This window comes from Danio rerio, chromosome 25 (assembly GCF_052040795.2).
Source record: "Danio rerio strain M-AB ecotype USA chromosome 25, GRCz13ab, whole genome shotgun sequence".
Classification (NCBI taxonomy): Eukaryota; Metazoa; Chordata; class Actinopteri; order Cypriniformes; family Danionidae; genus Danio; species Danio rerio.
This window is the reverse complement of record NC_141045.1, coordinates 29,067,721-29,086,003: the sequence shown is the minus strand read 5'-3', so window position 1 is coordinate 29,086,003 and position 18,283 is coordinate 29,067,721. Positions and strand designations below refer to the sequence as shown.

General features: G+C 35.7%; 1 protein-coding gene across 6 annotated transcripts; it reads right to left on the bottom strand.

The window, feature by feature from the left end:
• Positions 1–143: 143 nt before the first annotated feature.
• ca12 (carbonic anhydrase 12) lies at positions 144–17,690 on the bottom strand. Of its 6 annotated transcripts, none has more exons than XM_087312469.1 (12): positions 17,200–17,690; positions 15,966–15,986; positions 12,932–13,111; positions 10,707–10,849; positions 8,300–8,395; positions 8,058–8,121; positions 7,818–7,975; positions 6,961–7,087; positions 6,696–6,725; positions 4,537–4,560; positions 3,290–3,371; positions 144–2,058 (listed from the first exon to the last, which is right to left on the bottom strand). In XM_087312469.1, the coding sequence occupies exons 1-12, from the start codon at positions 17,252–17,254 to the stop codon at positions 1,986–1,988; spliced, it is 1,053 nt and encodes a 350-aa protein (XP_087168595.1). In that variant the 5' UTR covers positions 17,255–17,690; the 3' UTR covers positions 144–1,985. The 6 variants fall into 6 exon arrangements, 5 of the variants coding, with proteins under 5 accessions (XP_087168595.1, XP_087168596.1, XP_087168593.1 ...); XR_015526587.1 differs by having other exon boundaries at positions 1,097–2,058; positions 3,145–3,371; XM_087312470.1 differs by lacking the exon at positions 6,696–6,725.
• Between the last annotated feature and the right edge of the window lie 593 nt (positions 17,691–18,283).

Here is an 18,283-nt window from a genome sequence, read left to right as displayed (position 1 = left end):
AACAAGGAACTTCAAATGCACACCATGCGATTTTGCGACTAATGAACACCAGAGGACGCCGTTGCATCATGTTTCACATCGACAGGGCGCTTGTAAAAATATAGCTCCATCACCATAAGTATTATTATTATGCGAACAATAAATATGACATGCCAATTTATTTGCCTACAATAAAAACAGCAAATGAAACATATCACCAGCAATAAATTTGTAAAGTCCGATAACTTCTGTGTCCAACTCCATGAAACTATAGGATTAAAATTGATGATATTTGACATTCATAGATGTGCAGTTATTTTAATTTTACCATTTCTTGTAGCCTACCTATGAAATCTGTAGCTTTTAAAATAAACAAATGTTGTTGTTTTTTGCTTTGTTAATTTAATGCACAGAAATATCACAACACAGTGGAACACTGTACGCAAAAACAGCACAAAAATTAAGTTTTCATCTATGTCCTTTAGCTAACACACAAAATCATATTAGTTGTCAATTCTATTTACATTTTCATCTGAGGTGACATAGTGGCTCAGTGGTTAGCACTCACAGCAAGAATGAATGGTTCGAGACTCGGCTGGGTCAGTTAGCTGAAGGTAAATCAAATGAAATTATATTTTCATTTGAAAAAGGTATTGCTCGCAGTTATACAGCTGCAGAAGTGAATCAGAGGCCTCTAACAGCTTTTCAGCATCATTCAATCAGTCAGCAAACAGACCATTCATTCATTTTCTTGTCGGCTTAGTCCCTTTATTAATCCGGGTCGCCACAGCGGAATGAACCACCAACTTATCCAGCAAGTTTTTACGCAGCGGATGCCCTTCCAGCCGCAGCCCATCTCTGGGAAACATCCATCCACACACACTCATACCCTACGGACAATTTAGCCTACCCAATTCACCTGTACCACATGTCTTTGGACTGTGGGGTAAACCGGAGCACCCAGAGGAAACCCACGCAAAGGCAGGGAGAACATGCAAACTCCACACAGAAACACCAACTGAGCCGAGGTTCGAACCAGCATCCCAGCGACCTTCTTGCTGCGCCTCTGCCTCGCCGCAAACAGACCATAGTTAACCAAATTTAACAAGTCTGAAACAACATGGAAAATGGTTTTATGCAGTGTCTCACAACATGAAAATATGGATATTATTAGCTTCACATCATTCAGAGTTTCCAGTTCTAATCATTATTATTGTTTCATACTTCCATAAAATCCATCTTCAAAAATTGTGAATCTTCAACATGTAGTTTTCAGTGAGGTAATCACTGTAAGTATTTGGGAAAGTCTGAGCACTCTTGTAATTCACATTTGTATGGGTTACTGGGTTTGCATGGGCGTTTAGTCTCATGATTGCTTCAGCAATGACAGGTCAAAGGTCAACCTACATGTAAACTGAGAAACAATAGTCCAGTTCTGTGGCATGCACAGTGGGAACTGAGAGCGCGGCTCTGCATATACCCTTTCATTACTCTAATCGGTCAAACAGCACAATAGTAAATATAGGGTGGGGACATCATAACTACCCATCTCAGGCCACCGCATATCCATGCTGAACCAAAACGTCCTCGTTGCCTTAAGCAGAAGCTGTGTTTTCCCACCACGTCTGCTTGGCACTATAGAAAGATGTCACATGCCGGTAGACATCAAAAGAAGGCCACCCTGGCAGATGATGGCTCCTGCTTCTCAAAGCACCAGGTTTGATGTTGATTGGTGGGTTACATGCAACAACATATTTTTGTTCTCCTCTTGTGTCATCTTAGGATTTTGGGTCTTATATATATATTGTGGTTGAAGACCTCTTGGTATTCAAATAGTCAATCTTTTAACATTTCTGAAATAAATGCTGCACGCAACCAGATAGTTCCTCTGTACTCAGGATCATGTGCCAAGGATAAAAATACATGGAGGAATAAAAAAAATCATCTGGCACAGAAATTTCATGTTTTAATTTGTTCAGGTTTCATCAGTTGTTGAAAGGTTATACTTAAGAGATGTGTTCTTCTTTCTCAGAGAGCTTGCACCCATTGTTTTTCTCCTCCTGCTTTTCTGTGTAAGATCTAGGGAAAGAACAAAAGGACTGTTTATGGTGTAAAATGTGGAAGTATTAAACTAGTTAAACAAGTACAATTGAGTAAAATTTGGTACAATTAGGGTGAAGTCATGTTAGGAAACCTTTTCAGGCAAAAAAATGTTCATTGTCTATTGTCAATACAATAGGCGAAGTACTGCCCACACAGGGTTCTTTCAAACCAAGCAGCTTTTTGTTGGTGAGGGTGACCAACTTCAACACAAGTGAAATTTGCATGCCAGACTTTTTTGCCCACATGTATCTTTATAACAAATGTAGTTAAGTATCATTAGTTCAGTTGTCATTTTAAATGCAAAGATGTTATTGTGTCTTTGTTACGTTAACTTTTTTTATTATCACATTTTTCAGTGCATTGAATAAAGTGTGGTGCATTGAATACAGTGTAAAGAGTGGTTTAATGGACATGAAAGATCTCTCATATATTCTCTTCATCTTAATATAAATTTGTCACTTTGGGGTGTTTCGTAGGAGCCATTCAAATCCTGTTTTGCCAGAGCCAGTCATATCCTCATTTTCCTCTGTGTATATATATATATATATATATATATATATATATACACACACACAAACACATACACACACGTTATTTCAGTTTCATTGTCCAATCTGTGTGTATATATTACGCTTAATATGTAATAAACATTGAAACTTGATTAAATGAACATTAACTTTGCACAAGCCATTACGTTTTAAATAATTTATCATAATTTACCTAATTTCCAGGACAAAAAATATGGAATTGCATTATAGAATATGCATCATTTAACTTACCTTCATTTCTTGTTATTGGACTTTTTTTAATGCCAAAATAATAAAATTAAAGTTTGAAGTATGTGGCACACAGACATGTTAACAAAAAATAATAATAATTAAAAAAAATCTGACTGAATGCATTGTATCAGTGCATTAAGCATACCTCACAAAAAGGTAATGTAAAATCTTGTGGGTAGAAGGTCTACTGTCAATAGTGTAGCACAATTTAAAGTCTGAATAAAAATAATTTACAAACCAAGAAATATTTGGCCAGGGTGGTAATTTCAAGTAACCAACTTACATCCATTTAGAAAACTGCACAGGGAAGCCAAAATTCCAGATTTAATGGATTGCTCTAAATAAAAATGCTCCATCTGTGATTATTGGCAAAACAACTGTAAAATGTCTGCATCGATATTTCATTTTGAGTTGAATTTACCACTTACCTTTTTCTCAAAATACACCAAACCAGCGTAATAATCATTAGCAGTCCTAGCATGGATGCTGCTGTTATTGAGGCTATGATACCTGAAAGGAGAATTAATCTTACAATTATCAGAATACTTGCATTTATATTATGCTAAATTAATTTTAAATATTATGTTTTAAAAGGCTAGTTGTGTGTCATGTAACAGAATATTTTTTAAAGTCAGAAGATTTTAATTTCAACATGAAATGACATTTACAAACCATAATCAAATTTCTATAATGTAACTGATTTTAGAAAGTTTATTTGATTTTATCCATTAAGTATGGTCTAGTTTGTGAAAACTGGACCCTAAAAAAAGATTACATTTTGGATAAAATGTATTTAGAATAATGTTCACGGATGATTCATGCATGTTAGTGTGTATCAATGGTAAATTCGGAAAATTGTTAATACTTGAAATCAAAAATATCTTAACCCAGATTAGCTTTTTGTTTAACTGTTGTCAGTATGATTAACAGTCATCACACACTTGTTTAAAGCCACAAACGTAATAAGCAAAATTACACATTTATTCATTCATTTTCCTTCGGCTTAGTCCCTGATTGGGGTCGACACAGTAGAATGAACAAATGAGCGGATGTCCTTCCGGCCACAACTCAGTACTGGGAAACATCCATATACTCTCACATTCCCACACATATTCATACACTATGGTCAATTTTGTTTACCCAATTTACCTACCTGAAGAAAAACCACACAAACATGGGGAGAACATGCAATCTCCAAACAGAAATGCCAACTGGCACAGCCAGGACTCAAACTAGCAACCTTCTTGATGTGAGGCGACAGTGCTAACCACTGAGCCACTGTGACACCCTAAAATTTCACAGTTGTGGCTATTATTACACATGTGGTAACAAAACCAAGGCCAGTGGTATAATGTGAGGCACACATACGCGCATAGGACTCAGTGGTGTAAAGTAGAACTATTTGTCAACCATTGCAGGGCTACAATTAGAACTAAACCATACATACGTCAATGATAAGGTCCTAAAGTCATGCTTAATGCCCAAACATGCCCTCTTCATGTGTTCAATTTTATGTCAACAGCAATTATGTTGTGGCCAGAGACAGGGGTGATGCAACACTGCAACTACACGTCACTGCATGGTCATAAGACGTCACGTCTGTTAGCCAGAGGTGAGGAATTGTCTCACATCACAAACACACACAGACATGCATAATCTGTTTACTATAACATACCCCAGCTCATCCATGTAAAGTCTCCTTTGAAGAAAAAGGAAAATATGAATTGAGATAAAAGTTTGTAAAAACAGTATAATGAAAATGGAGTCATTTGGACAAAAAAGTAGGTAGTAAGCTAAATTTAAGAGGGTTTATTTATTTATTTTTATTTTTTTATTGTGTTTGTCCAAACAATGAAAGTATTTATCTTCTAAGACTTCTCATGCGTTCAGCAGGAGAACAAATTCAAAATGGTTTTGAATGACATGAGGTTACTATTCCTTTTTTAAATGATCTATTCCTTTCAAATGAATGTACTACTGATGGTCATAAATGTGTAAAAGATAAATAAATTTCACTTTTAAGTCAAATACAAAAATTCAGAAATGTGTCCCATTGTATCATATAATAATCACCTAAAAACGTTTCAAATAAAACAGTGACATTTATCTTTAATAAGTGGAAGAAGTGATTCATTTTAATTGAAGTTATGGGTTTTATTTTACAATCCATGATCTAGACATTTCACCAAAAAATTATATAGACTAACATCTGAGTCAGTGTACAAAAAAAGATTATGCTGTCTGCTTTCTCTCTCGTCTCAGATCACACCCAAAAGAAAAACAGCACCATGTAGTGTTAGAGAATGTTAAAACGCTTAAAATGCTGATTTTGTCCCTTTTCATTTGAACATAGCTCTTTTCAACCACAGAATACAATTACTGCAGTATATAACTCAACTTTTCCCAATAAAATGTAAAAATATGCCCTCAACATTATGGTCTTTGTCTTTGAGTTGTACACTGTATATCATAATTAAGATAGTTTGAGTCTTTCTCTCCCACAAAAACCTCACTAATGTTTAAAACAGACAAACTTTTAGTCTAGACTAATCATTACATTTTAATCTGGATCCTGAAAACTGAAAAGTGTTTTAAGATTCATCAAGCAAATGTCATTTAGTGTGCTATTCTCTCAAATAACAATTTTATTTAAAACTAGTTGAATAAAATGTTATGAAAATAGTTTGCTTAAATGTGTTTTGAGACAAAAACCATCAGAGTCTCTGAAAGAGTGTTAGAGGGGAGTACTATCAAACTAAATAAACATTAGTCAATGATGTGCTAGCCTTGGGAGTATAGTTGACTAAATATGCATGACAGCGTACTGCATATTTTTAGGCCCTCTAGGAGGTTTGCAGCCCTCCCTGGATTTAATCTTCCCATTCGACATGTTGAGGTCTATGGTAGGCAAGCTCCAAGTTGTAGTCTTTGGGAACTGTGGCTTGAGGATGCCCCATGGTGGTTTTTATGTTTGGGTTTCTACGCCGCTTAATTTGCCTTCTCATCTGCCTCAGCATGGCTTTAGTCAGTGATTGTTCCAGCTCTGCCGCCTCATCTCGGGATCTTCCTTGTATGAGTTGTCTTATAGTCTGAAGGTCTAGATCAGATCGGCAATGCAAATAACTTCTAAGGTTCAGCTCTGGAAAAACTACCTCTCTCAGAGCTTCGACCATCAGACCCTTTGCTTGGTACCTCTCCAGCTGATGAATAACCTGCTCTTCCAAGGATACAAAACACATCCCTTTACCTGTTTCAAGTGCTCCCATATACCATGGTGTTGGAATGTTTTTCCCAACAGAAGAGGAGTAGCCATTGTCGCTTGGCACATTGTTCTTTGACCACTGATGTTTCTGGGTTGCCTGGCTCCAGTGTCTCTGCTTCTTGGGCCTCTTTAACTTCTTATCTGTATCTGTATGAAGACTCAACTTTGGGAGAAGCTGATAGAGTCCCTCGTCAGCAAGGTCTGCAAGGTCACCCACCAGAAGCTTCTGAACGACTTGTCTTCTATGAAAGGGGCTTGCCACTGAAAGAATACCATGCAGTCCTGCACCAGACATAATCAACAGAGGAGTTCAAGCATTGCAAATGTGAACTGCTAGGACTAAGCATTACTAGTGCAGGGCCTGGAAGAAAAAATGAAGGACCAACCATTCTTCTCCATCATTCAGCTTCATAGAAAATGTTGCCATGCAGTAAATCATGCTGTAAGTGGTAGACTTGGTTTTTCATGAAATGAGCCTTCATGCAAGAATGTTAGAAACAGCAAGACTGAAGCAGATCATAAGCCTCTGGTGAAGACAGCAAACTCAGGCTTCTCTCACAGCAACAAAATACCTGATAAACAAATGTTGTGGTGCAGCAACTCTAAAACAGGTTTAAAGGTAAAGATTTATGTCAGTTGAAGCAGCTTATAAAAACAGCCATTGTTTTTTTCCTTTTAAAGGAGCCTGCAGTAGTAGTTTTTCATTTAGGAATAAAGGTAACAGTGCATAAACTGAATCCTTGTGCAGACGTTAAAAGAGAATAAGAGAGAAAGCAATCTACTGCTAAAGTTATGGCCTGCTAAACTGTATACATATTACAATATAAATTCTCTTACCTTCTCTGAAGGAAACTAGTACCACTCTGTTATCAGGGAGTTGTGACTTCCGGTAATTTTCATGAAGTGGCATGGAAGAAGAGTCTTGGGCAAAGGAGGCATATAGAGCTGTGGCCAATGCCAAAAACTGTAAAAATAGTACAACAGTAAACATTATTAAAAACAGCAAAACTATTACCTACTATTACCTAAAAGGACAAGATTTGGCTAGTTAGCTTTTAGCAGCTGTGTAACGTGAAGTGACGCTGACAACAGGGGTGCCGATCCAAACACAGGATTTATTAGCAGGATGGTCAAGCAAGCAACAGTCAACACAGGAGCAAACAGATTTACGGGCAATCCAGAGTCGTGGTCAATAAACAGCCAGATGGTCAAAGGCATGCAGCAGACAAGAATAAACGAAACAAAGCAAGGTTCAAATACAGAAGGCAAGGAAACCGCGTCGCAATGTTCACAGTTTAGAATAACAAGACTGATGAGAGTTTCAAAATGAGTCGCATATATGTGTGTGTAATCAGTCCATGAGTAGCATCAGCTGTAGAAGTGTAATCAATAATGACTTGGAGCAGATGAGTGTGTGTGTTTTGCATGACTGGACTTGTAGTCCGTATACCAGCAGATTGTAGTTCTCTAGCAATCTGCATGGGCTAGATCGCTGGTAACTCTGACAAGCTGATCGTAATAACTACTTGTATTACATACTACACTTATTGATGGCCAATCAAAAGTAAGTGACAGTTCAGTTCAGTTTGCAAGCATAATCATATGGATAGCCTAGTTCTAGATTATAAAGTCCTCCTTGGTCATATTAATGACAGTGGAAATGAATTTGAGCCTAATAGGCATAAATAGTTTACCTGTTTTCTTGAAATTGTGACTGGTTTTCTGAACACTGTCCATAGCACACTAGGATAGCAGGGTGGTGTGGTCAGAGAACCATCGTAACGGTAATACTGATCCAATCGGTCTGGTAGCAGTGCACGGATGTTAAATGCTGGTACTTGTATTTTCTGATCTGCCAGTTCACAGGTCAACCAAAGGAACGTGTTAGAATATTTGTGCACACTGATACTTCAAATAACATTAAAGTAACATACCTCTGTACTTTACTCCACTGATGAATCTGAAAAGTTTGTCAAAAGCTGGGTTGGATTCTCCAATCTAAATGGAACAAAACATTGACTGATTAGAAAATATACTCTTATAAAGATGTGTTGATGTGACAGACAATAAACAAACAGGAATAATCACCCCAATATACTGAGTGAAATGCTATGCTCAATTAATTGCAAGAATAAAAATTTGCATTAGTCTAGGTGGTTTTGGGGTCTAAACTCACCTCAATAAAAACTCCCAGCACAGCCAGTCCATCATGTTTGTCCACAGCCATGGAGACATTAGGGTATTTGTCAGAATTGAAGTGTACTACATGCATCTGAATACAACAGAATCTGTCCTTAATAAGCAACCAGGTAAATCAATCAATTAATCAGTCTGTCTGTCATAACAATTTCTCTGACATGAACCGGTCCATTTTCAAAAGCAGGGACTAAGACTGCTCTGCTCTCAGCAGTAGAAACCCAGAGATTTACAAAAGCTGCATGCAAATCCTCAGTGTTCTTGCTGAATTTATCTGCTAATTTTGATATTGTGAACCACCAAATTAACTTAGCAAAACTCAAGACAATGGGGATTTTAGGAACTGCACTTCAGTGGTTTAGCTTTTACCTCTCAGATAGGAAATTTAAGGGTCTCTTGGAGGGTTGAAGTTATCCCAGGAGCAAGATAGTGTATCCTCATTCAGAAAAAAAAGGCTTTTCATACTAATGCTATACAGATGACACCCAACTCTACCAATCATTCCAACCGAATGATCCGATGACCCCTGCCTTGATATTAGCATGTCTGAAAAATATTTCCTGCTGGATGATTGACCACCAGTTTCAACTCAAACTCTATAAAACAGAACTGCTGGTAATTCTGGCCAACCCATTAACTGACCAAAACTTCATACAACTGGACATAAAGGCCTCAATATACTTCAAATGAGGTTCTATTTCGTTATTTGCTTGAGGTTAAAAAGAAGTTTGAAAAGGCTGAGTGATGATGTACTGTTCTTGAACCTTCCCTCACCCACGCGCTGCAGTTGTCGGGACTGTAGCATGCCTCTCGACTTAACTTCTAAAGACAACTTTCATATGAGGCAAACAGCCTTTTTCAGCCTGTCACAGAACAAGTGCTACAGAGGCATGCCACATTGCTGTCTATTTGCTGAGGCTAGACCAGGGGTGTTCAAACTCGGTCCTAGAGGGCCGGTGTCCAGGAGAGTTTAGCTCCAACCCTAATCAAACAAACCTGAACCAGCTAATTAAGCTCTTACTAGATATACTAGATACTTCCTCCCAGGTGTGTTGAAGCAAGTTGGAGCTAAACTATGCAGGACACCAGCCATCCAGGGCCAAGTTTGGACACCACTGGGCTAGACAGTGAATGGAACAATGTTTAAAACTTTATCAGACTGGTGCAACGTGGTTCTGTTTATTGTCTGGTGTGTGACTCCAAGTCTTTGCAATTTCTTTGCAAGTGAATGTACATGCGTGGAATGGATACATCTATACCAACTCTGCTACTCAATCCTCCAGTTTATTAATGTTACTATTGCTGCTGTTGTGCTGGATGCTTTTTGATTGTTGCTAGAAGGGATACAGCTGCGAGCCCCACCCTCACAGTAATGTAAAAACATTAAGCTAGACAGATTATTCACACCCAAAATAAAAGTTTGTTTTGACTTAATATATGTGTGTATTATATATATTATTTATAATGTATATGTGATAGATATATACATAGACTCAAAACTATTTTGTTACATAGATATTATATATAATTTGTAACAAACATATATTTTATATCTACATATAAATAAACATTTTCTCAAATATATTCATGCATGTTTCCATTTATATATACAAAATAAAAATACACAGTACACACACATATTATGTCAAATCAAACTTTTATTTTGGATGTGATAAATCATGATTAATTTTTGCCCAGAACTAAAAAACTGTAATTATATAATGAGAATTGTTAATATTATTTATTAAATTACCTATTAAATTGTATTTTATTAATGTCTACCCCTACCTCAACCCTAAACCTACCCTCCTTAATTATGGTTCTACTGTGGTCCAAAAATTTTGCAATTTTGATGTTAGTGTCTGCTGCTTTATCCCATCAAGACTGTATCATTATTCTCCTGTTATGACTCTGAACTGCCTGGATACTAAGCACATTAAAGAAGATAGAGTTATAGGGTTATATAAATGGAGTATATGGAGATATGAGCTTAAATTATTGGGCCAGATTTTGCTTTAAATTTTTGCTCAAGTCTTTTTTTGTTGCAATTTTGTTTTGAAATATACCAAGGCCTTAACTCCTTTCAGGACTGTCAGGAACCTAGGATTGGTTCTTGATTATTTGTTTCTAGAAATTAAGTGCATTTCATAGTGTGCAATACTATGCCATTATTAGTCCATAGTTTAATTGGGACATTTTTGTAATTGTTAATTATTACTAGCTTCCATCCTGAGACAAAACAAAGCCTCTGATATACTTTAAGATCAGTACATGCAAGTTTCCTTCAATTGAAACAACTTAGACTTGGGTCTTTGACTAGATTTAGGCTTTGAAACCAGGCATATGTCTCATCTTTGAGCTGACATAGGTGATCATGTTTACTGTACCTCTCCAGCAAACTGCTTGCCATTAACAGTGTGTTCTGATCCAGTCAGCAGGTTAGAAGAGCCCCAGTGGAAGTGGAGCTGAGCTGCTGAATATCTGTGAGGAAGGCTGGATATGTACATGTGAGATGGCAATGACAACTGCACTGTGGATAAAGAAAAGAAAGTAAATAGTAAATTCCACATTCAAGCCACAGCCACGTTAAGACCAAAAAAAGTTAATGCACAAAGTACTATTCACACAGAAGTTCATAAAAAAACCTACGCTGGGCTTTTTTTTTCTCTCAAAATTCTCAATTTGCACAGATCAGGATTCCATGCTTTTTCAAAGATAATGTTCCATTACATTCCAATATTCAAATAATTTTTAAATGATATGTTCAAAGTGATTGAAATATACAAATGACAGTCTTTATGAATGAAGCACTTAATAGATTTTTTTCAAACTGCTTTTTGTCGCTAAGAAATGTCCTGCTCTTGTTTTGCTTGCCATTACTTTGTTTGATAAAATAAAGCAAGACAGTGGGTCTCATTTACTAAATATGCATTCACAAACATTTTTGGTTGAAATGTGCACATGAGCATTTTCAGTGAGCGTTTTTTTGGCTGAATCTATCATTCACAGTGCATCCCATCACAGTTTTGACACTAATATATAATGAACTAAATACAACAGGATTGTGAACTGTCGCAGAACTAGGCATGGGATGATAACCATTTTCAAGATACAGTATACTTATACTGTATATTTTGGAAAAGTCAAGGTTTTAAAACCGCCAAACTTTCCAAATTTCCTAAGGTATGTTTAAGATTTTTTATTTACATTTTTTAGGACAACAGTATCTTCAGCAGAAAAATTATCCAAAGATGTCATTTTAAATCGTAAAGAAATCTGTGTTTTTGAAACTAATGAAGAAAGCAGAAGTCAGTGACTGATTTTAATTATTCAGCCTGACATGTTTACTGTTCCAAAATATTATAAATCTTTCAAAAGATAAAACATATTGTGTTTAAAAGAGAAAATAGTTTTTGTTTTTTACCCAGACAATTAAAATGAATATATTTTAGAGCAGTAATCACAATACCGTGAAACCAGAATATTTTTATCCAAGGTTATCATACCGTCCAAATGTTATACTGACCCATGCCTAGGCAGAACTACTCTAAAAGACAATATGTCACAGGAATGCAAAAACTACATGAAAAGACTTAAAGGGATATGCCACCCCCAAAAATTATTACTCACCCTCAGCTGTTTATAAACCTTTACAGATTTAATCTTTCTGCTAAATACAAAGGAAGGAATTATATATTTCTTCCTTCAAAGTATCTTAGAATTTGTGTTTAACAATAACAATAGACAGGTTTGAAACAAGTGAAGGGTGAGTAAATGATTTCATTTTCATTTTTGAGTTAACTATTTCTTTAAATCGATTTATTTTACTCGCCTAGGCCTGTGACATCATGTAGTATACATGAGTAGTGTATAAGTATAAATGTCAGAAAACCATCAGTATTTACTCTCATGGCATGAAATCTATGGCACAACTGTCAACTTAGTTAACTACAAACCTTCCTTCTCTATTTGCCATATACATGACTCTTTGGAGTGAGAGTAAATACAATAACATAAGTCACACTTAGGTAAACATTTACAGTTCAGCAAAGGTAGATGGAACAACTTTTGTCTGTTTAATGCACATTTGTCTAAAAATACAGCAGAATATGCCCATTACCTAGAAAATCAGCACTTGTGATGTTAAGACATTACCTTGAATCAAAGCTTTGTTGCATTTTCCAGACTAAAATACAAACAGGTTTGATCTATTGTAATAAGCAGGTACTTATAGAAAATTGCTATGGCGGACATGCAAAATAGATCCTTCTGTCATTTTCTTCATGGTGAACCAGAAATTAAGCTTAAGAAGAAAGTCTATTTTTCTTTTATATGTAACACACAGTCTCATTAGTCTAACAACCACAAATCCTTTCATCTGTTATAGGGAATGAACAGTCTACTTAGCCATATAAAATGTAACTTCTTTAAATGTTGAAGTTTTAAAAGATGTGTTTAAAAAAAAAAAAGAAACAAAAAAAAAAAAACGGTATGCTCTACACACTCAGAAATAAAGGTACAAAATCTGTCACTGAGGTGGTACCTTTTCAAAAAGAACTGCCCCAGTGACAAATTTTGTATCTTTATTTTTGAGAGTGTATAATGTACTCACCAGAGTGCCCATTGTTGCCAAGAGTGAGCTGCTCACTGGTTGACAGGTTATAGTTCTGGACCTGGATGGGTGGCAAGTTTGGATCATATCTCAGCAAATGTGTCTGGAAATCGATTGGGGACTGGAATGCTCCTCCACAAAACGGATAGTTGGTGGGCCAGTCGTGTTCTCCATCAAGTCCTGAAACAAAAAGTCAGGGAAAGCATCATTCTCTGACTGATGCACTAAATTAAACATTTGTTGGCATTAAATTAAACAGCATTAAAATTGGTCAAAGACAGAGACTAAAGTCAGCAGTCACACAGCACTCCCTTACAAAATAAATGCTCTTGTGTGAATACCACACCCAGCAATAAAAGATCATTTTTGTTACTTTAGGGAAGGTTTTATTTCCAACAGAGTTTAAACTTGCCTAAGCAGATTTTTTTAAAATAAATAAAATGACAAACTTACAAATGACAATAATTAGCCTCTTTAAATGAAATTGTCATTGTTTCAGTTGCAGAAACAGTAGCAGTAAAAGTGGTTTATTGTTGCTAAGGGATTACATGTTTTTTTATATATATATATATTGTCAATAATGACCATGGTTTTGTGGACAGCTTTTGTTTTCTGTATTGCAGTAACTGCAAGACAGCATTGAGAGTCTCTTTTAGTAGCTTAACGTTCCTCCCTTGCGGTCGTAATTACTCACTGCTCAGTTCATTTTTTCATCTGGACTAGGTTCTCCATCACAATCACACCAAATGCCTGTGGCAGTCCTGGAGGTTTTACAAACTTAAATCATAACTCTGACCCTGTTATGTATGAGCAAACTTTTATGGTAAACCATCTGCAGCTCTCTGAAATTGCTTGCCATTATTACACTAAACTGCTGGATGCTGAGGGCACACACTGCTTGCAACAAATGCAAAGTAAATCCTTGGTGATTATATAAATACATTATGAATAAATTAATTACTGTATGGTTGACTGAGCAAAAAAAGTGCTGTACAAGAACATTTATCACATTGTTATACAGTTACTATGCATCGGTTATTAGACCACTTACTTCAGTTCTTTCCTTACTGATCTGCATGATTTAAAATATTATTTATGTCTGTTCAGTTTACCTTGTGCTAAAATAATAATCTCAACTTTCTGTTTTCTGTATTTAGGCTTTTTTTAAGCCTAAGGAAGTGGAGGTTTTATGTCATTCTAAATTCATTCTAAATTGCCTTGACTAAGCAGAATTAATTCAGACTCAGAATATCAAGAGCTTTTTCAGTGTTAGCCAGCACAAAGAACAACACTGATCTGAGCCCTGCTTGACAGACATGATAACATCTATACTGCAGCACAAGAACTGCACTGTTTCTTGAGGCATTCATCATGGTATTTCAAACAGGCTGCTGATTTAGACACTCAACTCTATTGTCACATTGTCCACATCTTAATATATATTTAATGAGAAGAACCACTAAACAAATATCTATAAACTGCCTTGCATGGCTTTAACAACCACAGAGTGAAAACCCAGAAAGCACTTAGAACACGTTAGCGTACACAAACCCTCAACAATTGCATAATAATTACTTGGAGATGGGCTCTTTTGCTTTTGGCCACCAACTACACAATAGCACCATAGCAATACTTGAAAGCAGTAAAACTTCCAACAGCATAGAGCAATAACGCAGTGCACATTAGTAACTACTAGTATTTAGGAACAACTTAACAATAAGAACCCAACTTAAATCATCATAATGGTGCTGACTTTACACCATAATTGACTTTCTTTGTTAACACAAAAATCTAGTTTTAGCAGCAGCTTAAATTAGCAATTTGCTTATAGGGTGGTTGTTTTGATGATCATGTTGTCTAAAACTCTTAGTCGTCAAGTCTAAAATATAGCACATACCAACATAGTCTGATTTATAGACTTTCTAAACTTGCATGAAGAAGTGAAAATTATTTAACAAGTATTTCAGATGACATTTAAACTGCAGTGTGCTAGACACAGAAACATAATGCTATTATACAGTCTTCTTTCCTAAATATAGGGAGCTTTAAACTACAGGCAAAAGCGAGTTTGGGTTTTAAGTACCTTCTGTTAATTTATATCTTAGTTTAAAACAGCTTTAAATAATCCAAACTAAACATACCATGTGTAATTTGGTTCTATGGTATAATGATCTTACAGTAATTAAGCATGACCTCTTGAAAAGCTTATGAGAACATGAGAGTGAGCTAGTGGGCAAACTAACAGGAATGACATGATTGACATGGTGAGAATAATTCAGAGCTCAAGAGCCAATGGAGTCAAAAGAAGGTCAGCTTTGCCCAACGAGTTCCCACTTTCCAGCAGCAACATGCTGTTTAAAACTTTCTTCATGGCTGCCAGAAGGTCTCCATGTCCACTCTGAAATTACATGTTAGGATTGTTAGTGATAACACCTTATAGGCCTGTCCAGGAATAGGACTTACCAATAAGGATAGTAACCAGAAACCTGTTTGGTTTCCTAGGTACAGGCAATTGACCAGAACACTGCAACAGCCATGATTAAGTATGTTTGTTTTAAAGCTTTTTAAGGTGTAAAGAGAACATTCTGATGATCTCTGTAGCAGATGGCTGGATGATCTTTTTTTCCTGTGTAAAAACAATTGCATCTGCTCAGTATAAGGAAAGCAACAACAACCTAATTTGCGCCATTTATATTAAGTTTCCTAATGTTTCAGAGTCTAAGTTGCATTCGTTCCCTTATCTTACACATTAGTAGACAAATTCACAATCTTTGTACGCATCTCTGACATTTTAGTAAACCTTTTAACATTAAGCAAAGCGTTTAATAGTCTCAAAATAGCAAAATGTATTTGGTTAGTTTTTAATTTATTTTTGTAAATCAGTTCAATTTGATTGTTTGAATAAATTAAACCTGATCATCAAAAATATATATGCTTTCACAAAAATATCAAGCAGCATAATACTAAAACACAGTAAAGATGTCTGTTAAATGACTTGTTTTAACACTGGTACATAACGATGAAAATTACTCACCATTATATGTCCATTTTCTGCCTGAAAAAGAGACCAAAACAAATTTTAAATGCTGTTAAAGTTTTAATCTAATAAATCAGTCAAATGATGCATTCCATTGCAGCTGGACACCATTCTGGTTACATCCTGTGGCTCATTGCCAGCTAGTCTCAAGTCAATCTGACAGGCTGAACCAGGCTCTTTCACCGACTTCAGGTTGACAATGAGATACCCCAGGAGTATGTGAAATTCTTCACTGCTTAAAATGATAAAAAGTAAGTTATTGGGATTTAGGGAATTTCTTTTGTAATGACAGATCACAGAAGGTCACAGTCTAACAAACTATGACAAACCACAAATCTTTTTTATAGCGCAGCTATTTTTTACAGCAAAACCACCATGTATTAAGTGTACAGTAATGGAAATTTTCCTAAATGACACAGAAAATTATGATATTTAATGAGGCTGAGAGTCCAAACAGGAAGATGCTTTACAATTTGGTTATTATTTTAATTTACAAATGTTAATCATCCTTACTATTCTAGGACCACAAGGCTTTTTCAGGAACAAACCCTTTTGGGAAGATCTACAGACAAGATATTAACAAGGCAATTTATTCAGCACTTCTGTGCTAATTTAGCTTGACAATTTTTTCACCTGTGGTTTTTAATACACTCAGGTCATTCAACATAACTTCTTAGATCTGCAGAGTAAAACCAGTCTCACAAATCTACATGATAATTAAAAGGATTATGATTACATTCTAATTCTACATGACTCACAAAGCTGTTCATTTAAGGAAACAACATTCACCAACTCATTGTGTTAACAACTTAAATTAACTTTCAGGAATCTTCTCCTACTTTACAGGCAAATACACCGATATGGCATATCAATTTAAAGTGATGCAAAACGCAAACATTCAAAAATATGCATGACAAAAAAATTATTCATTTTAAAAATACATTAAAACGATACATGAAAGTGTTTTAAAGAATGTAAAACATGTCAAATAATATCAAGGTATCTATAACTCATGTTTAGAAACAAAAGCTATACAATAATCATAACCATATAAACAATAGATTGATTAAGCATTATAAAATATTGTAATAATCGACATTTCTCTTCGCAGTTCTTTAATATGTAAGGCACAACTCTGAACATTTAGAACACATGTAGAATCGAGTTAATGACCAAGTCACCATATTTTGATCAGTGGAAGTAAGACTTTAATTAATTTTGCAAGACTTACCTGTGAGCGCAAGGGGACACGCGATCAAGATGATGAGTATAATTTTGAGTGACATTGCAGAGAGGTAGCGGCGTTTTATAGTCTACAGTCAGAAGTAGACTCGAGTCAGGGAAATGTTGACATAGCTGTCGGAACCGTCCCTTATATCAAGCATGCTGCGCTCACGAGCTAAATAAACTGACGTCACGGATGGAAATGACAGAGCAGCGCCTGAGTATCACTTCATACAAATCTGCGGCTATACCAAGCCAGACAGCAGTATGAGCATCAGAGGGGCAAAACTTTGTCTGAACTCTAATAAATAGCCATTAGCCACACGTTCTCAAACCGGTCATTTTAAACTCCGCAGACTGGTACAATGAAGCGTCATCTGATATGAGAAAAATTACAGCTCGTGTGTCAGTGATTATGTCTCCATAATGCAACATTTGCTCGGTGTTCACAGCGCCGCAAATGACACACTGCCTTATTATATGCTGTAAACCTTCTCTAAATCAATGTATGTTGCAGCTGTTTATTTTGAAAATTCATGTATTATGATTATATGTTGTTATTGTAATTAATAAAGTCATAAACACACACACACACACAAGAAAGAATATTGAAAAAAAATTTAGTTTAGTTTTTATTTCATTGTATGAAACAGCTAATAAATAAATAATGTAGTGTAGTGTTTTGCATGTTTGCAAGTGAGTGAGTGAATGACAGAGTGTATGGGTGTTTCCCAGTACTGGGAATTTACAAATTAGTGTACTCTTAGAGCTGGGTTGTGGCTGGAAGCGCTTCCGCCACATAAAACATATGCCAAAGTAATTGGCAGTTCATTCTGTTGTGGTGACCCCAAATAAATCAAGGACCAAGATAAATAAGTAAATGTAAAAGTACAATGGAAAAAGTACAATGCTGAAATGTAATTATATTATATTGTATTATATTATATTATATCATATTATATTATATTATATTATATTATATTATATTATATTATATTATATTATCTGTGTGGAGTTTGCATATTCTCCCTGCATTTGAGTGGGTTTCCTCCGGGTGCTCCGGTTTACCCCACAGTCCAAAGACATTTGGT

Coding starts and splice junctions, on each gene's coding strand:
- ca12 (XM_087312467.1), bottom strand. CDS start 17,254: ATGTCACTCAAAATTATACTCATCATCTTGATCGCGTGTCCCCTTGCG. Junction 15,987..17,199: donor GTGTCCCCTTGCGCTCACAG/GTAAGTCTTGCA, acceptor TCTCTTTTTCAG/GCAGAAAATGGACATATAAT. Junction 10,850..12,931: donor TGGCAACAATGGGCACTCTG/GTGAGTACATTA, acceptor CTTTATCCACAG/TGCAGTTGTCATTGCCATCT.